General features: G+C 48.4%; 2 protein-coding genes across 2 annotated transcripts in view; one reads left to right on the plus strand and one right to left on the minus strand.

Annotated features, from left to right (window-relative positions):
• Positions 1-4,424, minus strand: part of LOC135898919 (mucin-2-like) — a 119,036-nt gene extending 114,612 nt beyond the window's left edge. The window contains exon 1 of the mRNA XM_065428154.2: positions 4,237-4,424. Coding sequence (XP_065284226.2) covers positions 4,237-4,354 — 118 coding nt within the window. The 5' untranslated portion in view covers positions 4,355-4,424. The remainder of the gene's footprint in view (positions 1-4,236) is intronic.
• LOC139057434 (uncharacterized) overlaps positions 1-25,165 on the plus strand; it is a 167,337-nt gene that overhangs the window by 7,705 nt on the left and 134,467 nt on the right. The gene's annotated exons all lie outside the window — the stretch shown is intronic.

The following is a 25,165-nucleotide window of genomic DNA, read 5'->3' on the forward strand; positions in this document are numbered from 1 at the left end:
GCGCGATAGTAGGACGTTCGAGTAGTTCATTGGAGTTCAACATTCTGATGACAGCAAAGCAAGGCGGATGACGCAAGCTCTCTTGCGTGCCGTCTGCTGCACCGTTAGTGCAATGGTGAGTAATTTCAGGAAGATTTAGAATTCAAGAAGGTCGCAAAGGTAGCCGCAGTATTTCTTACTGTAGTAAATAGTAATTTTCAAGATAAGCAGGAAATGTTCATGATATGAATACTTCAGTGAAACATCACGTCTAGTTACCGGACTACCACGAAGATAATTGTCTTAACGAAACAAAAAATGTTCCTGTCGTCTAAAATTTTTGTTTTGACCCATTGCGCATTTCCTCCATAACCTGAAAAAAGAAATAAACCAACAAAATCGACAAAAAATTAACAGCGTAAAGGCAATGGTGAATAAATAGAATAATTTCATCGAGTTTGCATATCTTGCACACCTATATATATATATATATATATATATATATATATATATATATATATATATATATATATATCCTTCCGCATTGGTAAAAAAGCTGTAACTTCGTAATCCTATAAAGGGTGCTTATTCTCGACCGCCAAATACTATGCTTTCTTTCTTATCGCATCCCCCTTTGTTGCACTAATAGACAAAACACTATATGCCGTCGGCTTAATTGCAGCATAAGGATGAGCGGCAATTCTAGTCCTTGATTTTTTAGGTACGAAGTAAAAACAAAGAACTTATGACACGAGGGATAGAAAAAAAAAACAAAACAAAGCGAGCTGTTTCAAACTAAGATTGCGTGTAAATTTTGTTTCTCTTTACTCATTAGAACATTGGCTAAATAAAAAAAAGTCTAATGTTAAGCTTTGTATTATCGTGATTATATGAAGAAACAGGCACGCCACAAAAGCATATTGGTTGATTTTTTTAAAATCACATATGCGACAAACATTATCTGTAACTTCATATATTAACATGATCTATCGCCCTTGTCCTGAGGCAGCATGTGGTTCATATTTTGAAACAAATATGGCCTGCCAATGCTTTTTGCGAAACTACCATAATATACTACACAAAACACTGCTGACTTTCAAACGTTAAGTTTGGTTTTTGTATTGTGCTCTGGCGCTAGATGATTTAGGTATTGAAGTATATTTTTTCTTTCTATTTTATTACAAGTATGTCTCAGTCGTCCAAACAGGCATGCATTCTTTTTCGCATTTCATACTCCTATTATTGCCGCTTCTGTTACATTCGGGTATGTATCATAAGCGAGATTTTACAATAGCCTATTGTGAGACCTTGTAAGCGGAACTGAAACAAACATATAAGCAGAGATTAAGGATGCGCGCTATCGTATGTCGTTATATGTTCCGCCACTGGCGTAATATACGGTTGTTGTCTGTTTTTTCTTTATTCCTTAATAAACAATATTAAATAACCAATGAAAAATATTTCTCATATAAGCTTGTGCCTATGTCAAAATCACGATCACCGAAAAGTGGACGCATGTCGTTTAACTTAATTTAGCACCCAATTTTAAAAAGGCGGCAAATCTTTCCAGCTGGTTATCAATCACACTTCATAGCACTTCAGCTGTGGTCATCAGGTAACTGCAAACAGGACAACACCGATATCCTTCAAAAGCTTGGGTTTCATCACATCTCGAAAATATTTTACCGATGACGCAACGCTATCTTGTGTGGTGGATAGGTTAAACTATTGTGAGGATATATAGTTAACTGCATTATTCATGATAGCTACGGTAATTGTTTGCATTCTCGACACATTTATATAGGTGTTCCTTGTATCTAGTCATATATCATATAGGCTGAAGTGATCGCGCGCACTTAACGTGTTCAACGTAATGTCACCGTGCGCATAACAGTAATTAACTTTCACTCTTCATTCCTTTCAGTGGCATCACAAGCTGACGAACCCGTACACTCGTACTTGACGAATCGTTTAGGCTCGACGATAGCCTAGGGGCATAAATGAATGAACGTGTAGTGTTTATTGGCGCAAGGGCCAGGCATGGCCAAAGAGCGCCAGGCCAGTGTTGATGAGTTTGCAGTGGCGTTATGACTTTTATGAAGTTGATGTGACGTGGCTGTAAAGGGGCCTAAAATAGTCGCTGTAAAGTGCCTAAAATCTACATGCAATAAGATTACGGCGATGAAAAAGGACGTGTACTAAGAGAATTAAGGTGCATTGCGAAATAATGATACCATATAAAAAATGAATAAGATTATAAAATTCACTAGAGCACTACGACCTCGTTAGAGCCCTTAAAACACAAGGGCCAAGAGGCATGTGCTTTACGTGTGCCTAGGTGCAGGTAGAGAAACACAATGCAGTCGGATACTGAAGCGTTCATTGCGGCGCTTTCAGTGGCATTCGGTAGATTCTGCACAAACTACTTGAGATACTCACGAAAGAAATAGAGAGATGATAAGCGATGAAGGGCAGATATGTTAACCGGATGAACTGCTCAAAGCTACAGAGCTTCGTTGTACAGTCGAGTGGACTATTTGTCATACTCCACGGAAGGCAAGCTGCAGTGAACGCAGATCAAAAGCGGTGCCCTTTCAATAGTAATGGACTCAGTGCGTGGACAGAACAGCTGTACGTATAGTATTACCATCATGTTGCAATACCAGCGTGCTTATCAAACGCTACGAAACGCAGCTTTCTTTTTCTTTGCCAGCAGTTATCGTACGGTAACAACAGCGAGCAACTGTAAACTCACGCGCAGCGCGTCCACAGGGAGGGCAGGATGGGGTTATCCTATGCTGTCGCAAGAGACATTTGTAGACCACAGGTTGAGCGGAGAGCGGGGAAGAGGAGGAGGAGAGGGGGGCACGCTCTTCCTGTTACAATCGTTTGTTTGGTTCATGTTAAATGGCAATCTTGGCAGCCGAATGCATTGCGACAGGGTACGTATAAGAACAGAAACAACGCGGTAGCTTGACCCTACATCTTTACGCACGCTTGCCGCGTTCGCATACGCAGAGAGAGAACGAAAGAAGGAACGATGCTCCTTTACAGGGCACGTAATAACGCTACGGACCGCAGTGCACGCGGTGCTTACGGACAATAGTAAATACGAGCCGGGACTAAGTTCACGCCACTTTGCTACCATCCGGGGCACGCGGAAAAAAAAAAACGAGGGCAAACGAGTAGCCAGAGCATCACTCGCATCGCTGCCTCGATCGAGCGTTGAAAGTCTTATGACGAACTGCGTGACTCGCTTGCACGATATCATCGCGAACTCTCAAGCCCGTCGGAGATGCGTGCTCAAATCTTCCTCCCGCGAGTGCTGCATCTTATAGCAGCCACCTCAAAGCAGTGCACGTTTCGAAAACAAGGCACCGGTTCCCACGAGAGATCATCAATCATGACAGATCGCAGCGACGAAGAGCGCAAAACGGAAATAAACAAGTATGATTACTGCTTCCCGTAATTCTTTTAAGTTATAGTAAAGCACTTTAAGACGTATATATAAGCTACAGACTCATCGTTCTCAATTAAATTTTAATGCGCGTTCCTTTTTTTAAGAAGTGATAGTTCTGTGGGTCTAATTCAATTGCTGATATGATACAGAGCCAGCTAACAATTTTTGAAAGCACACTGACTTTTGCAAAGTTATGATTTCGATGCCTGGTGCGTTAAGATTCCATAAAGGAGCGTAGGACGGTGTGCGGGACAAATCGCAATTCCTTCTTTCTTTTCAATCACAGCGAGCGGCACTTTTTTACCAGCTGTATCTCTGCAGAGGCACACGACCGAAGGAAGGCTTCCTTTTCGAACTATAGTAACCTGGTAAACTAAACTCCGTTCACCTGAATTAGCGCCAAAATCTACCGCCACCAGAAACCTGCCCGTTCACCTCCTCCGTTTACACCGGCATATAGCACGAAAGTAATATACCGAGCACGCTTCCACGTGCAGAATCGACAGCCACGTATTCCAGGCGCACACAACCGGCGGGTGTCTTGAGAGCACCTCTCTTTAAGCGACGTCGGAACCGGCACGGTAATCGGAAGAAGCAGAGACACCGAGGCTTCCAACGCGCCCGCGCGCGTCTCGCCGAAGAAGGGGCAGGGTTTCCGAGCCGCTGGCCGACCAAGACCAGCGAGCCACCGGGACAGCGGCCCGCCGGCACGAACATCACCGGCGGGAGAAGCGTCGGCCTCAGCATCACCTCGAGATCGCGCGTGCGCCAAGCGTGGTCGCTTGTCGCTTGCCTACCTCGGACGATATCCGCCTTCATGACGACGCGGTAGCCCTTGACGACGGCCCACTGTCCGGCGCAGGAGCCGGCAAGGAGCAGCGAGACCACGAGCAGGACAAGTCGTTCGCACCACATGGCTATTCCCCGTTGACGTCTGCTGGCCAGACTGACTGGGCGACCGAGACATCCGCGCCGTTTAACCGCTTTCCCTTTCGACCGGCGGGGCGGCAAGAGGGCTCGTTCCAGTTCTTCGCCCGCTTCCCCCTCCTCGGCTTTCCCCTCGCCCGCAGGAAGACGAAGGAAGACGCGCCGAGGCTGTTCTCACCTGGACCCAACGCCACTCTCGCTTGGGGCGCCGCTGATGTCGCTCTACCCACATCGCGGCTGCTGCCGCCACGGGTGCTGCCGGCCGGGCTGCGGCAGCGGCCGAACGTTCGCGGCTACCTGCTGCGCCTTTAATGCGGCGTTCATACAACACTTGTCCAATGAAGAACTCTTCGCTGCGACGGACCGTGGCAAATTGGGTGGCTCGCTAGGAATATTGGTAGCTCAGTTTACCTGCTCGGGGCTTTTGAGATCGGGGGAACCACTGTCACGTTCCTCGTAATAAGTGTCCATGGTAGTGGTGTTGCAGGTACAGGTGGATTTAGCGTTGCAGTTTCGTTCTTGGAATTTATTCCCCCGTAGTTCACCTGAGAGTCACTGCTACCTGAGAAATCTGTTATTTCCTGGAGTCGCAGCCATAGCGAATGCTACGTGGTCCACTTCGCATCTGAAAGCTCCTCCTTGCGGACGACACCTGGGGAGAGTGATTCGCAAAATGTAAACTTTCTTGCGCATTAGTTGTTCGCTTGTGGAATTGCGGCCTTGTTTAACGTAAGGCGACAGCACCAAATGTTGACAACGGTCCCATGACCACTCAGATTTCATATTTGCAAACGTTGGATAAATTTATTAAGGTAGTTTCTTGCTTTCCGCGTTTCATTCACCACCACGGCTTCCAAAGATACATTTAAGCGCAATGGCGAACGTAGAAGTGACGTAGTTTCCTCTTGCCTGAGAACAACCGACCAATGGCTGTCAACGCTGATGTCCAGGCGCACTTTATTTCCGCATCCTTGCGCCCATAGTGAGCAGCGCCTGTACGGAGAAGCTACACCTATTGTCGTGCCTTCTACCATGTACTTCTTTCCGAGCGCCGATTTCAAGCTTCAGTGACTGCTGCACGGCTTTGCGCAGAGCATATACGTGAGGGCCACCCGTAGAGCCAGTGGGTGTTTGCAGATTTTTTAAAGCTGTTTTAGTGACGACATGCCTGAGCGAAAGCGCCTTTTATATCTCTTTGTTTGGACCACTGCTGTATATAATTGCCGCCCCTCTAGGAACGAAATGGCAGTTGAAGCGGCTGACGTCTATGTACGAACATACGAGGGGCGTTCGTAAAGTTCGTATTATTGGCTTGATGCAATTGAGACAAAGAAATGAAATTTGAGTAGAAGTTTATTTTTTCTCTACATAATCTTCTCCCAAGTTCACGCACGTCTGCCAACGATGGACGAGCTGCGGTGGACCATCGCAGTAGAACCCTTCATTTTGAGATTTGGTTTGGTTTGTTGCCTACGGATACAGCTCAACCCACTATGGGGTATCGTCCATGAATCGGGCGGCAGTAGGTAAAAAGCTCAGGAAGAGCACGACTTGAACGACCACTTCCTTGTTTTTCCGAAAATGTTCCCCGCGCAGTGTTCTCTTCGTGCGAGGGAAGAGAAAGAAGTCACTTGGTGTAAGGTCAGGTGAATATGGCGAGTAGGGCAAGATTTCGTAGCCTAGGGACGCTGTATGTGTCACCGTAGCCTGTGCTGAGTGAGCCTGTGCATTGTCGTGGAGCAGGCGGGCGCCTTTCGTGAGCTTTTCTCTGCGCTTCGCCTTGATAGCACCTCGCAGTTTGGCGAGAAGCTCGCAATAGTATCTTCCTGTGATAGTTTGGCCTTTGCGGCCGTAATATATGGAGAGAGCAGCACCACGGCAGTCCCAGAAGAAATGAAATTTGAGTTTGACCTTGCCTGATGACGGCACAACCTTGGCAATTTTTGGCCCGAGTGACTTATCGTGCTTCCGTTGTTTGCTTTACAGTTTAGTTTCTGGGTCATACTTGTCCACCCAACACTCATCCACAGTTATCAGGCGGTCGAAAAGGTAGCCAGAGTCGCTTTCGCAAGGCTTCAACATTATTGCGGCTGCTTACTTCTGCAAGTATGTTTTGCATTGGTGTCAGCAAACATGGAACCGAGCGCGCGGCAACGGGTGGTCACTTCGTTCTTCGTCGTCGAGACTTGTTTGACCGCACTGAAAATCGTCTGTGCCATTCGAAAACAGTGTCATAAGCTCGGGCACTGTCACCGTGCACCGCCACCAGCTCGGCATGAATCCTCTTGGTATCTTGTCTCTTCAAGTACAGAAAACGGATCACTGCACGTGTTCCAACATTGCCGATGGATGCTGCCATTCTTGTTTTGGTTCCCCAACTGTGTTGCACGGTAGTGTATAGAACACAAGTCTTATATTGCGTTGCAACTAGACAGACGCGCACTCATTTTGATGTCTATTGCGTACGCATATTATAAATCTATGGCAGTGATAACACGAACTTCATGAACGCCCCTCGTAGTTTAGGCACCAGTGCCACAACTCTTGAACCTAACCGAGTAAAGAACTTGTTGCTGCGAAGTCATGCTCAGGATTATGTCACTGGTGGAGGAGCGAGAAAAATAGCGCAATATTAAATATGCTTAGGCCATTTGTTTCGGGAAGTCCGGATCCTTGCTGCACTGAAATCCCAACATATAAATTTTATGCCGCGAAGAAGTCATGCATGATTTCTGAATGAACTGCTCGAACATGCTGCAGTCCATAGCGATGTCGTTGATATAGTGATTGCGTGATGGTGGTAATCCATACAAAAGCAAGAGGATGCACATCGTAGAAAACCCTTGTGGTAGCGATAGGGGATGTCGCACATTGTTTAATGCACGTACACAAATAAAATAAAGCAGGATACGCGGAGCCCAGTTCACAAATGACAACGAAGTTCTCGATTCCATAAAGTAACTGTTATCAGGGATAACGAGAGGGATGAGGTCATTCAAATTCTGTGAACCCGGCGCAGCTAACACGCATGGGCGATACCGCGTGTTTCCCACTTCGCGACTGCCCATGCATGCTCGGGCACGCACGCGAATCTCATTTTCGGCGTAGTTTCACCGTGGGTGAGATCGTAAACTGTAATCCTGGCCGAAATGCCGCCTGTGTGCCTGGCTATTAAAGAGGACATCCTGTTGTACGTATCGCGGGACGTTGTAATATCGGGCGGGGCGCGAAGTGGGCGCTCCGGCGCCGTACTTGCAACAGTTTCTTGTGCTTTTCGTTTCAGGCTCATATATATAAATGCGCATACCTGTACGAACTACTTGCGCGTACTGCCGGCTGGAAAAAAAAAAGAACGTAAAAAGAAATAAAAAAACATGCGAGATATAAGCACATCACCGAAGCCCTGGATACGCAGACGCTGGCAAAGATTTCTACAAGCGATATCTAATTGTACCTAACTGCAGTTCATTTCATCGTTAGAATTTTTTTTCTCGTTGGCATTCAATTTGTTACTTCAACTGGCACCGGTTATCTATTATACTATCACCATGACCTACCTGCAGCTTAATTTCTCCTTCCTAATGACAGCTGGAATGTCAGCCACCCGTGTCTTCCCTTTAACCTATACTACCGTCTTCCTGTCAGATATTTAGCTGTTCACAAAGCTAAGCGGTCGGAAACGATTACACTCACTCATGGCAGTACGAACCCGCCATGGTTGCATAATGGCTATGGTGCCGGGCTGATAAGCAGAAGGTACGGGATAAAATCCCGGCCAGGGCGGCCGCATTTCGATGCGGGCGAAATGCGAAGACACCTGTGTACTTAGATTTAGGTGCACATTGAAGAACCCCAGGTGGTCCACATTTCCGGATTCCCCCACTACGGCATGCCTTATAGATCGCAGTACTGGCACAGTTTTCTTGTATATGGCTATACGGCCTTTATCACTTTTCTTACGCCGTTGTCCAATCGAAGTATATGTATATAGCGACATATATGCGTGGTTATAACATATGATTACAGCGTTAATTTAGAGCACGATGTTTTATTTTGTCGACTCGAATATTTGGACTCCAAATTCACTGCAGAGCTCATGGCTGCTGCACCCAGGATATGCTGTTATGCGTCACAAGTTAAGGCACATTGTGGGCTTTGTCCTTCCTATAATGACACCGTTGTATTCTTGTCACCACACCGTAGGTGCGCGCACAAACATGCTTCCACGGCGGCACGCGCACCGGTGGCCCTTCCGTTGGTATACTGTCCCAGCGTCGAAATGCGTCTAATTATCTCATTCTGGACCTCTAATTAAACTTTCGTCTCTGTCGAGCCGTGTGTAGACGGGCTTGTTTTAGCCTTGCTGCTGTGTTAAAAATAACTGCATGCGCTTTAATTGCGAAACGCTTTGGCAGACGTCCTTACCTCGTTCGCGCGCACGGTCCTCTTCACCCGGAGAAGCATGGAATATTTGCAAGCATATGCGGGGCAGCACACCGTCGTAATGTCGTCTGGCAGCAGAGGAAAGTAGTCGTTTATATATTTTTTCTGTGGCTACAGCAGGCAGCGATAGTACGGTCTCAGTTCTCACACTTCGGCGACACCGTTAAGATGTACAGGAGGACCGGGCTTCTCTTAACGTGCGAGCGTTTCGCGCACATGCAAATACCCTGTGACCCACGTTCTGGGATGTTGCAGAAGGTTATAGTTGTTCTGGTTGTTGCAGTTGTTACGGAAGTCGCAGAAGGTAGTGTCAAAGGCGTTCGGTATAAGCGACGCTCATAGTGGGTACATTGCTAGTCTTTGTGAGGGAAGAAGAGGGAGATTGTCTCTATACTACACTTCGTTACACGATAACTTTGCGTTGGAGTGGGAGTATACAAGTGTCATCGGCCAGTCAGGTTCGCGGCACTTGTACTTTGCAGCGTGTTCCTGGGCAACAGAATTAGCATGATAAGTCGCAAGCGCACTCTAAATAGTTGAGAGGGACAGAGCGAGAGCTCGAACAAAGTGCATTGTTCCTCTTTTTTTTTATGGTGTTCAGGACAGAAGAGCTAATGCGACAAAAGGACTTCTTGCTTACAGAGAAGTGATTTCGCTGCACAGTGTCCGGGTGATGTCTCTAATATGTATACCTTCAACGCTTCCGCAGAAACTTGAGCAGTTTATGACAAGGTTCCCGGGTAACTGCTATAGTTGTCGTTGAAGACGCACGCAGTGGAATATAAAGACAAACCTCAAGGCTCTGCGCTTCAAAACTTTCGGTAGCGAGAAGGTTTGTTCCACATGTTCAGGTCAGTGCTGGCTGCCAAAAAGCCTGCTGAAGGGCACATAGTAAAAATTCAGCATGCATGCTACAAGATTCCGGCAATATAACTGATAAGGAACTCGGAAAAATTGTTCGGAGGCTCTTTCTTAACGATAAATTTACGAAATGTATTAATCAAACATTAAAGCTATAAACTTATATATCCTGCCATACTCAGTGATTCACATAATGTAAAATGCCATTAAGGGACGAGTAAACGCTACTAAGGCACATTTATCGGATATGAACTCGTGACCACAACTGGGAAACTAGACTCAAACAGCAACTGCAGCATTCTGGAGCCTCATACGAAGTAGTAGACGTGGTCAAACCAGACGCCCAGATGTAGAGGTCATCGGCAAAAGTAGATGTAACGAAAGCGGTATAGGGAACATTCTGGAGAAAACTTTTCATGTTTGAAGATAGTAGTATCTGAGCTATGGGTCTTCTACATTTAGGGAACCATGTAATGCCGTTAGCATTCATTGCTGTTGTCCGACAGTACACATCAGGTTCACTAACCATGTTGTAATTGGGACATTGGAAAAAATTCCGTAAAGTCCTGGTGACGACGAACACCGACGTACAGAGCAAGTATGTATCGCCTTCAATTTTTCAGCAGCAGAAGGTATAGGCTCACAGGCAGATTATGTGGACCCGAAAGCTTCGTTGGGAGCTGAAAAGTGGCGTGGACCTCCAGTTAGTGTAATGATCTCCCATACGATTGTGCTGCGTCTGGCTGGTGTTGGTAGAGTGCCAAGCCTTTCAACGTATGATAATCGCGTTGAGGAACATGTTCGTAGAATTCGTGTTCTGCTGCTCTATGTACAGGATACAGGCTTGCGACAGTCTGGCGACTCTCAAAATGTACTCCAACGCTGTTATCCGAACTTATCTAAACATTTTTGGAACTTCTAATTTAATGTAGCAGTATCTAGATCATCGACTATGCTTGCATGTCCGCACCTTAGTTCAGCACGTCAGAGAATCCCTCCAGGTTTCGCCAGTACCACGTCGAAATCAATTAGTTTTCCAGAAAGCTTGAAGGTGGGCGTGGTTCTTGGCACTTTGTCCTTAAAAGCATCTTTCAGGTTACGAATGAAACCGGCCTCAGATGAGTTCTGCATGACAGTCTAATATATCCGTTTCAGTACGCAACTCTGTGAAATCATGGTGTTCAGAGCGTTCTGATCCAGATGCAAGTGTAAATATAATAGTTCACACGCATATAAACATTCGTAAACTACGAAATTCGCTCGACGAAATGCGATGAGACGAAAGCCATATAAAGGTAGTTGTTGTGAGCCTAACCGCGCATCTATAAAATAAATTGTTGCACAGGCTCGCGCAGCGGCCGCCAGGTACTCTCTGTCGGTTCCTGCGTGGCAGACGCCCACTGCGCGCTGACGTGCGTCCTGCAGGACCTTTATTAAAGTTTTTCCAATCCAATTACGCCTCGGTTTTCGAACTTCAATAAAGTTACTGTTGGACATCGAAGTCCTCGGTGATAATCTAAAGGCCGGAATAAGACGCGAATGTGTTTCTTGGAGCACCATATTGCAACGATTATTTTCATTCCTATGCTTCTTCATAATTGACTCATAAGATGCCGACATGGCATCACCGCTGAGATCAGTGACGTGGATGGATAGATGGATGATAGGAAAAAAAGAAAGACTCGAAGGTGAAGTGTCTCCATAATACACGGTCATTTATCTTTTTTACTCAAATCCACTTGATGGTAATGAGTAGGCATCCACAACAATGAAAGTAATATGACATCTTTTACATTTAAGCCAACTTAACGATCGCTGGTGACATTTTAATCAATGAAGCGTGACCTGCCGAGTATTACTAACAAGGTTGCAGCGAACAAATACTACAATTATGTCCATTTCAGCGTTATCGTTAGATGCAAGTTTCGTATAAGGATAGCCTGAACAAAGCCGTTAACCTTACCCTACAAGATATGATGGCGGCGAAGCGATTGCCAGGCATAACGTAATGGAAATCCGAGATACGCACATGGATTTCTCTTTAACTTCACTGAAACGTGCGTTCTTGCTTTACCTGCTCCCAAAAGGACAAGCGGTTTGTGGTGCATGCACATACAGAGTTCTCTCTCGCACTGAACTCTGCGTGTTCAGCTGTTGCAAGCTGGCGCACTACTCGGGTTGTCGAACAGCCAACAGCCGAAATATACTTGCGACCGAATCGTGGGTATAAGTTGCTGCGATCTGCTCTTGGTTCCTCTTCGGCAGGAGTAGCGCGTGTGTGAGAGAATGGGTAACATGCTTCGACCGCTTGACAGGCTCGGGCATGCGCCATCCCTATGAGCAGCAAGGTTTGCCACTTGCAATCTGCAACGTTCCCTCGAGAACAGCTGCGCTTGGCGATAAAAGGGCAAGGGTTGCGACGGTAGCAGAACAAGGTGTCATAACACCGAAGTGATTCTTGAAGGTCGCCATTGGAGGCGTCGTTCCCTTCAAATCTCTTTCCGCGTGGAGGTGGTGCGCACATTCAAGGCCGCGCTCTCCAGTAGTGTTAATAACATTCGTGCCATGTACACTGTGTTTCTCACAACGCTAGATGGGAGGTGAAAGCGTGAAGGGCACCGTGGTTGCCCGTTAATCAACAACTTCGCTCTCGCGTGCTCCACATTCGTGGGTGACAGGTAGCGGCGATACGAGAATGCAACGTCAGTTCAGCGCGCTGTTGATATCACGGTGTTCGCCTAAGGGGACGGTTCACCTCAGACCTGGCTCCAATTTCTGCTATCCATGCAATTACAAGACGTTCATAAAGCCAATGGGCTCTCATTAGGGCGATTGCTGCACTGATTTGGATCAATTCTACTGCGTTAAAGGAAGTGCAGTCCTATGCAGTTACGGAAGCAATAGTTGAATGTAGACCTTACATCCTTCTTCCCATGTAAGATCTCAGGAAGTCGAAGGGAACGAAACGTTAAGGACATAATCTAGGTAAATTTGTGAGCGAGAGACTCGGACGGATGAAATTTTGTCAGCTACATAGATTAGATTGCTTAAAGCTGAAGAAATTGACGCTTTTTGTTTGGCTCGGCGACGTGCCCTTATTCCTGTCATGGAATTTCGAAAATCGATGTAATCATTGTAAAAAAGAATTACATAGATCTCGATTCACGAAGGGAACAGTATTCATGATTCTTTAGCAGTACAGTTGCATATGTGACGATCCGCAGCGTTGCTTTAAGAACAATTTTCAAATTTTCAACGTGTTATAACAGGCCTAGATCAAAAACCCGCTTGTATGTGCGTTTTTGTGACAGTTATACCCGCTCGCTGTCTCAGACAGCCCATGCTCTGATCTCTGTCCTAATTGTTGCTTGGTTGTATGTGGTGTGTGCAAACTGAGGTTAGCCTTGTGGCATCGTTGAAGTTAACAGGAGGCGTCAGCTAATCAGGAGAAAGATTATTGAAATGCACTTTCCAGCACGCCTGTGTGTTCTTCGTACCGCAGCGTCCTCTGCTTCTTGAGCACAGTCTCGAGTGCAGTCGTGAGAACCAGACAACGTCTCCTACCTTTGTCTTCATGTCACGACACCGCCATATTTGCATCAGTAACCGTTCTGTCACAACGAACGAATGTTTCAGTTGGTTCCTTTCTTTACATTTAGTGCACATGTCGGCGAAAAGTGAAGAGAACACAGACGTGCACGCACCAGCATCAGCTTTCTCCTACCACTATGGTTTTTACGAAATTGTCGTATTGATTCTGATTCATGTGAATAGAGAGAAACAGAGGAAATGCAGATAGGTTAGCCAGAAAAAAAATAAAGCAGTATGGAATATATCCAGCAACCGGGAAAGCGAAAAAGGGTTTGAGGAGATTGGAATGCAGAAAGACGATCAGGTGATAGGGAAAGCGGCGCACAAATCCTGAGACGCCACGCATCACTATCACACTCATCTCGCAGGCACGTTGACCTCGCGACGCTCAAGCACAAGCCCTCCGGACTTGCCCCACACTGACGATACGCGCGTCTACTGCGGCTATCGTATGGCCGTCACTCGTGACCCCCGACTACGACGTACATTTCCCTTGACGTCTCTGCAGCACAGATTCATGTGAAGCTTTGCAGAGCGACAGTACGGTAACGGAAGTGCCAATACCGGACGTCTACTGTCCTGTCTGTCCTGCACTAATAATTTCTCACCGCTTCATTTTCCCCCTCGTGTCCCTTTCTCCAGTGCAAAGTTAGCGGGTTACAGTAATGCTCTATGGTTACAGCAAAGCAATTCAGAGCTCGCCGTTGCGGTTGTTATTCATTTTCCGCCTATGTGTCAAGTTGTGCTTATACCAGCGCGCATACTTTGATCCCTGCGAGAACGAAAGGGGGCGAAAAGTAATCGCCCTAGTCTACTAACGGTCACTATGTTGTCGCTGTGGTTAAAACGCACTCGCTGAGCGGGCATACCTTCCTCTACCCATTTTTTCCCTGTTTTACTACTGCAACGGTGCGCGAAGAAGGGTTGAACGAAGGGCGTAGAGGCTCGCACCGCATTCTGCATTATGTGCGCTCGTCACATGCAGAAACGTCCAAAAGAAACTTGCTTCAGATCATCGGGCGCGTGTATACTTTGTATTAGGTTACGCCGCGAGCAAGGCTCATGGGGCCACGCGACCTTTCTGCGCCGCAATCAATCTTGAAGGCGCGCTTCTTCCGCAGGGGCGGCGGGGCACTTCCGACGTGGCATGTTCCCGTCGTCGCTTTGGTGGTTCGTTCCGCTTAGCGCGTCGGCCGCTCCTCGGGCTCGCTAAAGTTTTTTTTCTGTCAAGGCATCGGTCGTTCAGTCAGTCCTCGCTGGCTGCAGGAGATTGAACTTCTCTCTCTCTCTCTCTATCTCTCCCCTCATATATCCACGCGTTACAACAAGCAAGCCTACAAGACGTGAACGAAGAAACGAAGTCGCAGCCAAATTACTTTTCTTTGCTTCGTTCTTTCACTGCCATTTTTGCTGTACAGAACGCTTCTTGGCTACGGAAGCTGACGGCTATAGCCGCCTGCGAGCCCACGGAAGCCAACCGCAAGTGCGCAAATAAAGATGGGCGAGCGAACTGCACGCAAACAGGCGTGCCGTAGTTCGCGCAGGCTTACTACTACGCGTTGTTGATTTTGCGCGAGTAAGTTCGAGCTGTTCGAGTGAACTGATCTTTTTCTTACTGACCCCCCTCCTCTTCTCCTTCACCTCCACACCCCGTTCCCGCGCCCCGGAGCTAAAGTGGAGCGGCAAACAAACAGGAACAGAGAGATTCAGCAAACAAACAAACATTGATCGTCGGGAATCGGCGCGATCTCGGCGCTGCCGGAGGCGACGTGGTCGTGTCAGCGTCGCGCGTGCGTGCGCTGTGCGTGCGTCAGCGTGTGTATGTGCGTTTGTGCGCGAGCACGCCTGCTCTCAGTTCGATGGGACCTCTCGTCGATGAAGACGACGCCGACGACTAACATCTCTTGCTGCTCAGGCTGAGTGTGCAGGAAAACGGTGCTGTAGGCCCGAGGCGCAGGCGGCGGTGACGGTTGTGTAGGGCACGATCGAAGGGGGAGGCGGCGTGAGGTAATTTCGCGTCTTCGGCGGGTCCGAGCGAGGTCGATGGAAGCGACATTTGACGGAGGAAGAAAGCGGTGGAGTCTGCGCGGAGAAATAAAAGGACTGAAAATGATGACGCAATGCGAGCAACTGATGACGCAGTGAAGTAAAGGGGCAGGACGACGGCAGTAGAACAGTGGGAACATCTTGCCGCTGCAGACTTTCGCACGGAGAGTGAGGTTAGCCTGCACGCTGTCTGTGTGGTGAGCAAAAAAAAAAAGTTAGACGTGTAGAAAACGGGGGCGAATATTCGTGCTTTCGATGCTTGTGTGCGCGACTCGCCCAAGTGGAGCGCAGGCGAAGTTTCGGACGATGGTCCGGGTTGTGGGCGAGGAGGAAGGGAGAACGCTATGTGGCTCCTCCCCGCCCCCCCGGTCTGTTTATTTCTTTATTCATTTTTTCTCGCCATAGCTGAGAGTAGCGCGTGTCCCAGTCGTAGAGTGTCAGGTCGGAGATTTTTACGCGCTTTTACGCGCGTAGGCAGCGTGTGAAGCGCGGTAATTTCTCGTCGACCGCTCAGCGGAAGCGAACGTTAGGGGGAAGATGAGTGCCTCTGGGTCACAAGCGCGCGTCGAGCACCGAGTCAAATGCGAAGGAGTTCTTAAGTGATGTAACTGCCTCCCGGTGCGCTCGTTGTCGCAGTCGCGTGGTCATCGGTGGGCCGCAGAACGTGCAGGCGCGCCGCCCGGGCAATTATTTCGACCCGAAGCGCGTCCGGAACAAAAAGTTCGTCTACTTGGTTGTCACATTTGCTACTCCGGCCATCTCACACTCTATTTTCTTTCATATATCTCTCTCTTTCTTTTCTTTGTTCGAATGTGGAGCCGTATGGCGCACACAAGGTGGGCAGATATTGAAGGGTATATTGCGCTTCTGGACTTTCTGTGAAGGACGTGAATCCCAACCGCTGTTTCGGAGTGTCAAACGTTTATCAGTTTCAACTTAAAGGCGCTCATACAACAGGCCTTAAGCTGGGCAAATATATCCACGTTTCAATAAAGACAGCATCTCTCTCTTACGAGGGGGCATCTTGCTCCTATAATAGATCGTATAGGGGCCTTATCCGATGTGGCGTGGCCTTTGCACAACTGGATTCGGCAATCGCACAGGGTGCTGGCCTTTCTACGTCGTAACGGTCCACGAGATTTCGAAGCCGTGCATTTCGGCAATGCCAAACATTAATGCAGCCTAACTCGTGCAGTGTGTTGTTGATTCGCCATGAATTCTGGAGAACCAGCCAAGTGAAAAATCTGGCCTCCACGTGCCAAGGCACCGCTCGGCTGCTTGGACATGATGAAACACAAGTAGTCACCTCTACGCTTCGCCGTTCTTTTGAATCGCCCGAAACGCGTTCCAGGGCGTTAAATGTGCGGGGATAGTAACAACGAGACCCTTAACCTCGCCCAATCAAGGCAAGTAGCTCCTTCTAGCGCTACCCGGTGAAAGTGCCCGTTTGGAAATCACTTTTAACTCTTAACTCGATGCCAGACACTGCTGCTCGATTCAATTACAAAGGCCTTTCGAAGACGCGAACTTCCCACACTTGAAAACACCTTTCCGCGCGTTTTGACCAGGGATTCGTGGGCGCAAATTTCTTGCTCTAATTATCATTGTGAATGATCCTAGCCGGGACTGTAGCCGGCAAATGTAGGATGGCATTAAACTCACGCCATTTGTCAGGAAGCCAGTAGCCTACCTTTTTACTGATACGCGAGCAGTACGAGGTATTGTCCAAAAGAACGAAGAAATAGTAACTAACTAACTAACTAACTAACTAACTAACTAACTAACTAACTAACTAACTAACTAACTAACTAACTAACTAACTAACTAACTAACTAACTAACTAACTAACTAACTAACTAACTAACTAACTAACTAACCAACTAACTAACTAACTGACTAACTAACTAACTAACTTGAAAAATCCGCACTTAATAATAGTTAACGGTTCAATCTGCATCTTCTTATCTCATCTAGGACAATGCTTCTTCCTTTCCTTTAACTGTGTGAATCTTGGTGCTGTGGCCACGACCTTAAGAAGGCCTTGCTTTCGCTTGACCAGATTTGTCGCCTCGAATAAGAGAAGTCTACTTGTTGAAACGTTGGCTCCTGCTTTCTCTTTGTTCTCGTTTTGCCCATCGTCTTGAATTCACATCTCCCGCATTCCCGGTGTTTTCCCTGGATTTCCGGAGCATTTAAGGCATTCGCAGGTTTTATTGGAAGCCCCGAAGATCGAGAATATTAAGCTGAAGCTCAAGAAGCGTCACTCTCCTCAGAATTCTATTGACTATCTTGGACACAGAGTTTCTGAAGGCACAGTGACACCCAAAAAGAGCAACGTTGAAACAGTGCTGCGATTTACAAAACCGACGTGTCAGAAAGGCCTGAAAAGATTTCTAGGGACCATCAATGTCTACCGGCAGTACATTCCCCATTTTAACCATATCGTTTATCCTCTTTCGAGACTGCTACGCAAGGACACACAAAGGGAATTGGGCGTTCAATGTGAAAATGCTTCTAAGGGAATGAAGAAACGTCTAACCGAAGAGCCAATATTTAACGCTGACAAACCATGCGTTGTTTACTGCGATGTCTCAAACGTAGGCATCGGAGCTGTGCTGGAACAACCACATGACGAAACAGACGAACACACTGTGGCTTATTATTCACGGACATTGCTGAAGCAAGAACGAAATTACGCAATAACAGAGCTCGAATGCTTGACCATACTTGACGCTGTCCACAAATGGCGTTGCTACCTGCATGGAAAGCCTTTTACTCTCATAACCGTCCATGCTGCTTTACAGGGGCTTAAGAACACAAAACATCCGCACGGGCGCCTATTTCGGTGGTCTTTAAAGCTATCTCTGTACGAGGTCAACATCCGACAGCAGAAAGGCAGCGATAACATAGAAGGAGACACGTTTTCTCGGAGTCTGGTCATACAACTTCTTTCCGTACCAGAGCGAAAACCACCGAAATGTCCGTCCACATTACAAGCACACCATCCGAAATGTACTCGCCATTGTCAGCAGAAAGGAAGTTAAGAAAATATATGTACCTCACGCCCTCAACTGGGACTTCTCGAGAAAGCCCACCGCCACTTTGGACATGCTGAAGTGAAGAAAACCTTGCAAATATTTTCACTGCAGTATTACTGGCCAGAAATCATCAATGATATGTTTCTACATACGTCCGTCATTGCAATACGTCAGAGATGCAAAGCGATTTGGGTCACTGGAGTCTCTGTCACCTGCAGAACAATCTTTCGACCTTCTCGCCATGGACACTATTCGTGGCTTTCCATGATACGGCTTGGCAAAGAAGTTCATTCACTTGGCGATAGATCACGCCAAGTATTATATGTGGGCGTTTGCTCACATAAGTAAAACGTCTGATACCTACATATCTTGCCTAAAAAACATCTTCGCTGCTGGAAAGCCGAAGAAATTTCTCTCTGACCGTGGAACAGGATTCACCGCAGGCATATTCAAGCAGTTCTTGAAACAGAACAACATTCATCAGCTCTTAACATCGTCTCAGCATCCACAGTGGTATGGCATAAATGAACGCACAAATCAGACTTTATTGACTCGACTCAACTGCAGAATGAATGAAGAGGCTCTCAAACCATGGATTCAACATCCTTCGGCGGTGTTGCGTACTCCAGGGTAGCGTATCATACTGCTGCCGAGTTGCAGCGACGCCTGCCTATCGAAGCTCGACCGACGTTACTATTGGGTAGCGTGGCGTTGTCGGCGGGCTGCAGGCATCGGGCAGACCATGGCGACCGGGCAGGGACGAGACGATTTCTAGTGCGAAACTTGCACGGTTTATTCAATTGTTGTTGAAAGATGATGAAAAGAGAATGAAGAGATGTAAAGTACATTTCGGAGCTCCTTAAATAGGCTCTCTACAATCGTGGGAGGGATCTTGCTTCCGTCGACGTCACGTGACCAGCACAGAGTCGGATTGGCGGAAAGAGGGCCCCGCCTCCGGTTATACCACGCCCCTTGGTGGTACCGAGCCTCCTGGAATTGTAGACGCTTGTCCGTCTCTTTTGTGCGTTGCTGGTTCGTAGAAGTTCTCCTGTAGAGTTTGACTGTTCGAGGAAAGGGTCCCTCTAAAGTCACACACACACACACACCAAAGAGGCCTGTAAACACTGCGGCGCTTACGCAAGACCGGCAGACACTCGAAATGGTCATGGCGAATTATGAAGTCACGCTTCATTTCGACGAGGCATGGTGGGTGAAGGTCGGGTGAAAGAAAGTCCTTTCTGCACGAGGTGCTGGATGCCAGTCGTAGCAGGAGAAGTGACGCCTCATTTCGACGAGGCAGGGCTAGAGAAGGTCGGGTGAAATTCCTTTCTTCTTCAAAGCATTCTTCGTGCTATCTATCTGTCTATCTATCTATCTATCTATCTATCTATCTATCTATCTATCTATCTATCTATCTATCTATCTATCTATCTATCTATCTATCTATCTATCTATCTATCTATCTATCTATCTATCTATCTATCTATCTATCTATCTATATTTGTATCTAACCGGTTTCCCGCCTAGCTAGGTCACTGGGTAGTCAGTGGTCGAAAGGGTAGCGCATCGGGCTTCTGTGCTGAAGTAACTTTCCATCGAAACCAACCATCAGATCAATCTGGGTCACTGAGTCTATCCCAATGTATGCATTACGTGCCATTGCTAAAGGAAGCTTTTTCAATGTGTACATACGTGCCGCTCTTCAAAGAACTTCTTTCATGCCGACATGGTTCACTGTAGATGCGGGACTGGGTAGTGTTACGATTGACGTTTAGCACTGTTCTACCCGACAAATAATGCTTCACCAGCGAGCGTGCAGCTATGAAAGGCCCTTCACGTTGCATCGTAGTTTTCTCAGGACGAGGGAGCTAGCGACTAAATCAGCGTCGCCAAAGCTGACGGGCGAGATGAGCGCCCGCCTGAACTAGACTGAACCCGACATATACTGTGAGACGCAAACAAAGAAGCTCACTTCGAGGCGATAACAGCCGTCGCCCATCGTGGAAGTAATGACTACCGCGAAGACCACTCTACCGGAACCTGACCCTGACAAGCGGACAGTCACGAATGGCCCACTAATTGATAAAATGGGCCAACGTCGAGAACGTCCGTGGGAACGACTTCGACATCAAGTTCCCTGTTTGTCACGTCGTTGCCTCGTATGCGGTGCCGTTCGTGCAACATTGGGGGCGGAGTCCGGCGGAAGGATTCGGCGTCGTGGGCGGGATTCGGCGAACGGTTCAACTACTGGGGTTGGCCGAGAAGAAGAACAGTGAATTTCCCCGACGAAACAAATAGCAAAGAAAAAGTGCATAAAAGGTGCATTTTGAGTGTTGTCGGGGGGGGGGGGGGTGCTCCTACTCGTGCTGCTGCTCGTAGACGTAAACCATCATTTATGTAAATTTGTAAATAAACCCCATTCCCAGCTCTTGAGCGTCGCTCGGTACCTCTCGATCCTCCGGCACCTGGTACTTCACCAGCCACGGAGCCGTAATGGCCGCTCGGACACCGAGTCGCAACAACTGTATGACAGCGGTGGGATACGCTGCCTTAGGTCCCAACAGCAGGCACCGCTATTCGAGGTGCTTCAAGCCGACTTGGGTTGCTGGGTATGTGCGAGTAGGTGTGCGCCGTTCTTCAATGAATGTCTTTGACGTCAGCTTGGGTAAACTAGGTGTGTGCCACTGGGAATGTGCCGCACTAAAATGACAAGGCGATCCTTTAAATTTCTCTAATGCTGGGGATAATCAAACCCACGTCACACTGGTTTCTTAAGGACAGCAACCCGACGCCCTAGCAGGCTGCACCACAAATACACTAGGTATGTGCTGACCCGCCGTGGTTGCTCAGTGGCTATGGTGTTGGGCTGCTGAGCACGAGGTCGCGGGATCGAATCCCGGCCACGGCGGCCGCATTTCGATGGGGGCGAAATGCGGAAACACCCGTGTACTTAGATTTAGGTGCACGTTAAAGAGCCCCAGGTGGTCGAAATTTCCGGAGTCCTCCACTACGGCGTGCCTCATAATCAGAAAGTGGTTTTGGCACGTAAAACCCCAAATATTATTATTAGGCATGTGCTGCTCTTCAATGAACCTCTCGCCATCTTGGGTTACTGAGCCCGTGCCACTGAGTGTGCGGCAAGTGAGAGAAGAATCCTCAGCGTCCGCAGGCACCGGCGCGCCACGCTTCTCGTCTTGGAGGCCACGTGCGAACTTAGCAGCGGTGCAACTAGATGGCGCAGCGTGTCCAGAAAGACGCGCAGTAGAGGAGCCCGGTTGCCACATGACGCCTTTTTCAGGCGCCTTGTATTTCGGATTGCGCAGACTTCGTGGTACCGGCCCTAGATGGCGCCGAGTGTTCTTAGGGAAACGCGAAAGAGGAGTCCCGCTGCAGTGCATGCCTCATAGATAACTTGTCTCGACGGTGACAATACGTTGTGTCGCTATATTGATTCACTCCTAGCACATTACCGTCGACGGTCATCGTGAGATGGGTTCTGCCGCAATTTTTTTACATGGAAACTTCTGATGCGTTTCCAAGGTTTTGCATTAGTAACGATACTTATGTTTCTTTTTAACATGAGAACTGTTGCTACTTCTCCTGCTCCAGCGTGGCCAAGACCTCAGTCACGAGGGTTATGTTCTTTTGCTTGCGGGCAAACTTTGTACTGGCCCAAATAAAAATAAACAAAAATGCCCTCTTCGAATCCAGGCGAAAGCTTCGAGAGTGCATTCAATGTGGCTGCCGCCGAAGTATGCATAGCGTCAGCTTTAACTTCAACTGTGCGACATTACTTCTCCATTATGTCTCTAACAATCCGGTCGTATATAGTAGTATATTGCTGTGGTCGTCGTTAAGCTTCTGCAGACAGAAAGAAAGCGGGTCAACTTGAGGCTCAAACCAGACCAAGGCGTCGCGGTGCCCCCCGTAAAGGCCGGCAAACAAGGCCGTTGTCGGACGCGTCGGCTATACGTACGGCCAACAAGGGCAAACGCACCAGACCACTGGGGAGAAAATTCCGTGGGAGCCCCCGTTCGGCCGTCAACCCGCCTCTCTCTTACAGGGGGCATCAGTGCTGATACTGGCGGTTCCGAAGAATGACGGACAAGGCGCGGAGAGAAGCCGGCTCGAGAACAAACCGCAGCTTCTTCATTGCACCCTCCTCTCGTGCGAGCGCGCGAGCGAGCGAGCCTGAAGACCAGCAATTAGGCGCGGCGGCTCAGTTTTTCGGATACGCAGCGTGCGCCGGTGCCGCTCCTCTTCCTGGTATCGTTGTGCACCCGGCATGCCCCGCGGCGGCAGCGACCTCAAACGCCGGCGGACGGAGCGGATATCCACGAGTGGTTTGTCCGAGAGCGAGGCGGACATGCCGCTTGGAGCGGGGACGAGGACTGTACAATGGCGTAGAGCGGAAGGAATGGGGATGATTGGAAGAGACTGATGAGCAAGAACGAAGCATCGCGTATAGGCGTTGGCTAAGAAGGAGAGCGAGAGAGACGGGCCGTGGAATCCCGAAGGAATTGGGAAACGTTCAAGAAGTTCGTAATGTTACGGCGGCCGCGCCAGTCGCGTCGAGTAGCGGTTGCCGGCAGAGGCAAGGAAGTGCAGAGAGAGATGTACGTTACCAACGGGATTGTGCAACCGATATATACGCGAAGACCCTGTACACGGAGACCTTTTCGCATGACCCACGTTGTTACTGTTGCTGGTCCTTACTTCGCGTTTTATTTTTATTTTTTTCGCTTCCCGCACCTTGAGTGAAAAGGACTGAGAAGAGCCAATGCGAGGGCCATCAACTGTGACAGGAGGCTCAGGATACATTGCGCACTAGAGATAATGGCGCTTGTCGCGCACCTCGCGCAGGCAACCCTAGGCCACGCGCACGCACGCGACGCGAAAGAGAGCTCTTCAGAGAGAGGAGAAGGGCGGCATCATTTGCAAACGGTAACAGCGCCAGGAACATTGTACCGGCGGGACAGCTTCGCCTGTCACTCGAGGGAGACGTAAACGAGCGCTTATCGCGATGGCTCCCGGCTGGACGAGCGCGTATTCCAACGAGAGCGCAAGGAGAGCACACTCCACTCGCCATGCGCCCTGCCTTCCTCGTGTCCGGGGTCTCTTAAGGCCGTGCCTCGCCTCCTCGGTAAACATTACGTGTCACACACACGCCCCGCTATAAATGCGCGGCGAGCGGCTGTGCGCGGCGCGCCGCTAAGTAAGCACAGCAAGTGTTATACAGGTGCGAGCACATTGTGTGTGGTCCGTTTAATGCGAGCGGAGAACAAGGAGGCCTGGCTTTTCTGACGTGCCTCTTGGCTCTCGGTATGCGATACAGCTCGAGTGGCTTGTTATGCCGAGGCGGGCAAGGCTGATTTGATTTACGAATTACCGCCAGGGCAAGAGTGCTAGTGCTGGCTATATTGCTTGTGTAACACATACACCGCGCGCTCAGGAAGCGATTAAAAAGAAATAAAAAAGAAATATTGCATTAAAAATAATAAAAAAACGGAAATTTTTCTAAGACTCGCTTGTTGCTGCGATCACGGAAATTTATGTGATACGAATGGGCTAACTGTTTATTTGACTGGAGCTCAGCAGAACACTGCTCGAGAAATCATCTTAGGGTGCAGGATGTAGCAGAGCAATTAAAGCCAGTAAGTATTGAAGCCCTGCTAAGTTACCTCCAATCCGAAGGAAAGCATAACGCTCCTCATATTTCTGTCCATATGTGCAGCGAAAGACATTGGCGCTCTACACATAAATTTTTCCCACGGCGTTTCATACGCACGGCCAAGCACGGAAGCTTGGAGCGTCAATGTGTTTTCCAGAGACAAAGAGAGCGGGTGCAACGAACAGCAACTAGGTTCGCATATAATTTTGTTTTACTGCAATGCACTGGGGAAAAGGGGGTAGAGGAACGGACAGAGATGGCAAGCTTGGGAAGAGACTGCTGCACATGCCCGGTTGTATTGGCACATAGCCCAATATAAATGGTTACTAAAACCACTAAACCAGTGATCGTCGTCCTTCTGTGCTAACAAACTGTGCGGTCGTTATTGAAGAAATTCGTTATCCAGAACTCTGAGGACTTCACGTGGCTTTACTTATGTGCTGCGAGCTTTAGAATGCAACAGGGTGCACTGGACCCATATTGTACTTATTGAAATATTAGCGGTGCTCCAGTTGAACACAACGCACAAGGAAGAGGCAGATTCGTTATCGGTTTTTGAAATGTGTGGCACGCCCTTAGCAACAGTTTGGAGAATAAGGAGCCTGTCGAACATCTCTGCTTCTGTTCCCTCAGGGAAAGCCCAGCGCCAGATCACTTACTGGAGATCACTTATTAGTGATACAGGCATGATAAGTCTTCTCGCAGGGTGTGCCAACATTGCAGCAACCCGTCTGCCTTATGTGAACCATGCTTACCTGTAAAAGTTCGCTCCCCCATGTACCTTTTTATGTGTGAGCCTTAAGTGCGTGTGCGACACACACACACACACACACACACACACACACACACACACACACACACACACACACACACACACACACACACACACACACACACACACACACACACACACACACACACACACACGCGCGCGCGCGCACGCGCACACGCACACGCACACGCGCACACGCGCACACACACGCGCACACACACGCACACACACGCACACACACACGCACACTCACGCACACACACACACTCACGCACACACGCACGCACACACACGCACGAACGCACGCGCACGCACACACACGCACGTACGCACGCGCACGCACAACGCTTTGCAATGTGGTGTATCGTGGATCTGAG

The sequence above is a fragment of the Dermacentor albipictus genome, chromosome 3 (genome assembly GCF_038994185.2).
Source record: "Dermacentor albipictus isolate Rhodes 1998 colony chromosome 3, USDA_Dalb.pri_finalv2, whole genome shotgun sequence".
NCBI classification, from domain to species: domain Eukaryota; kingdom Metazoa; phylum Arthropoda; class Arachnida; order Ixodida; family Ixodidae; genus Dermacentor; species Dermacentor albipictus.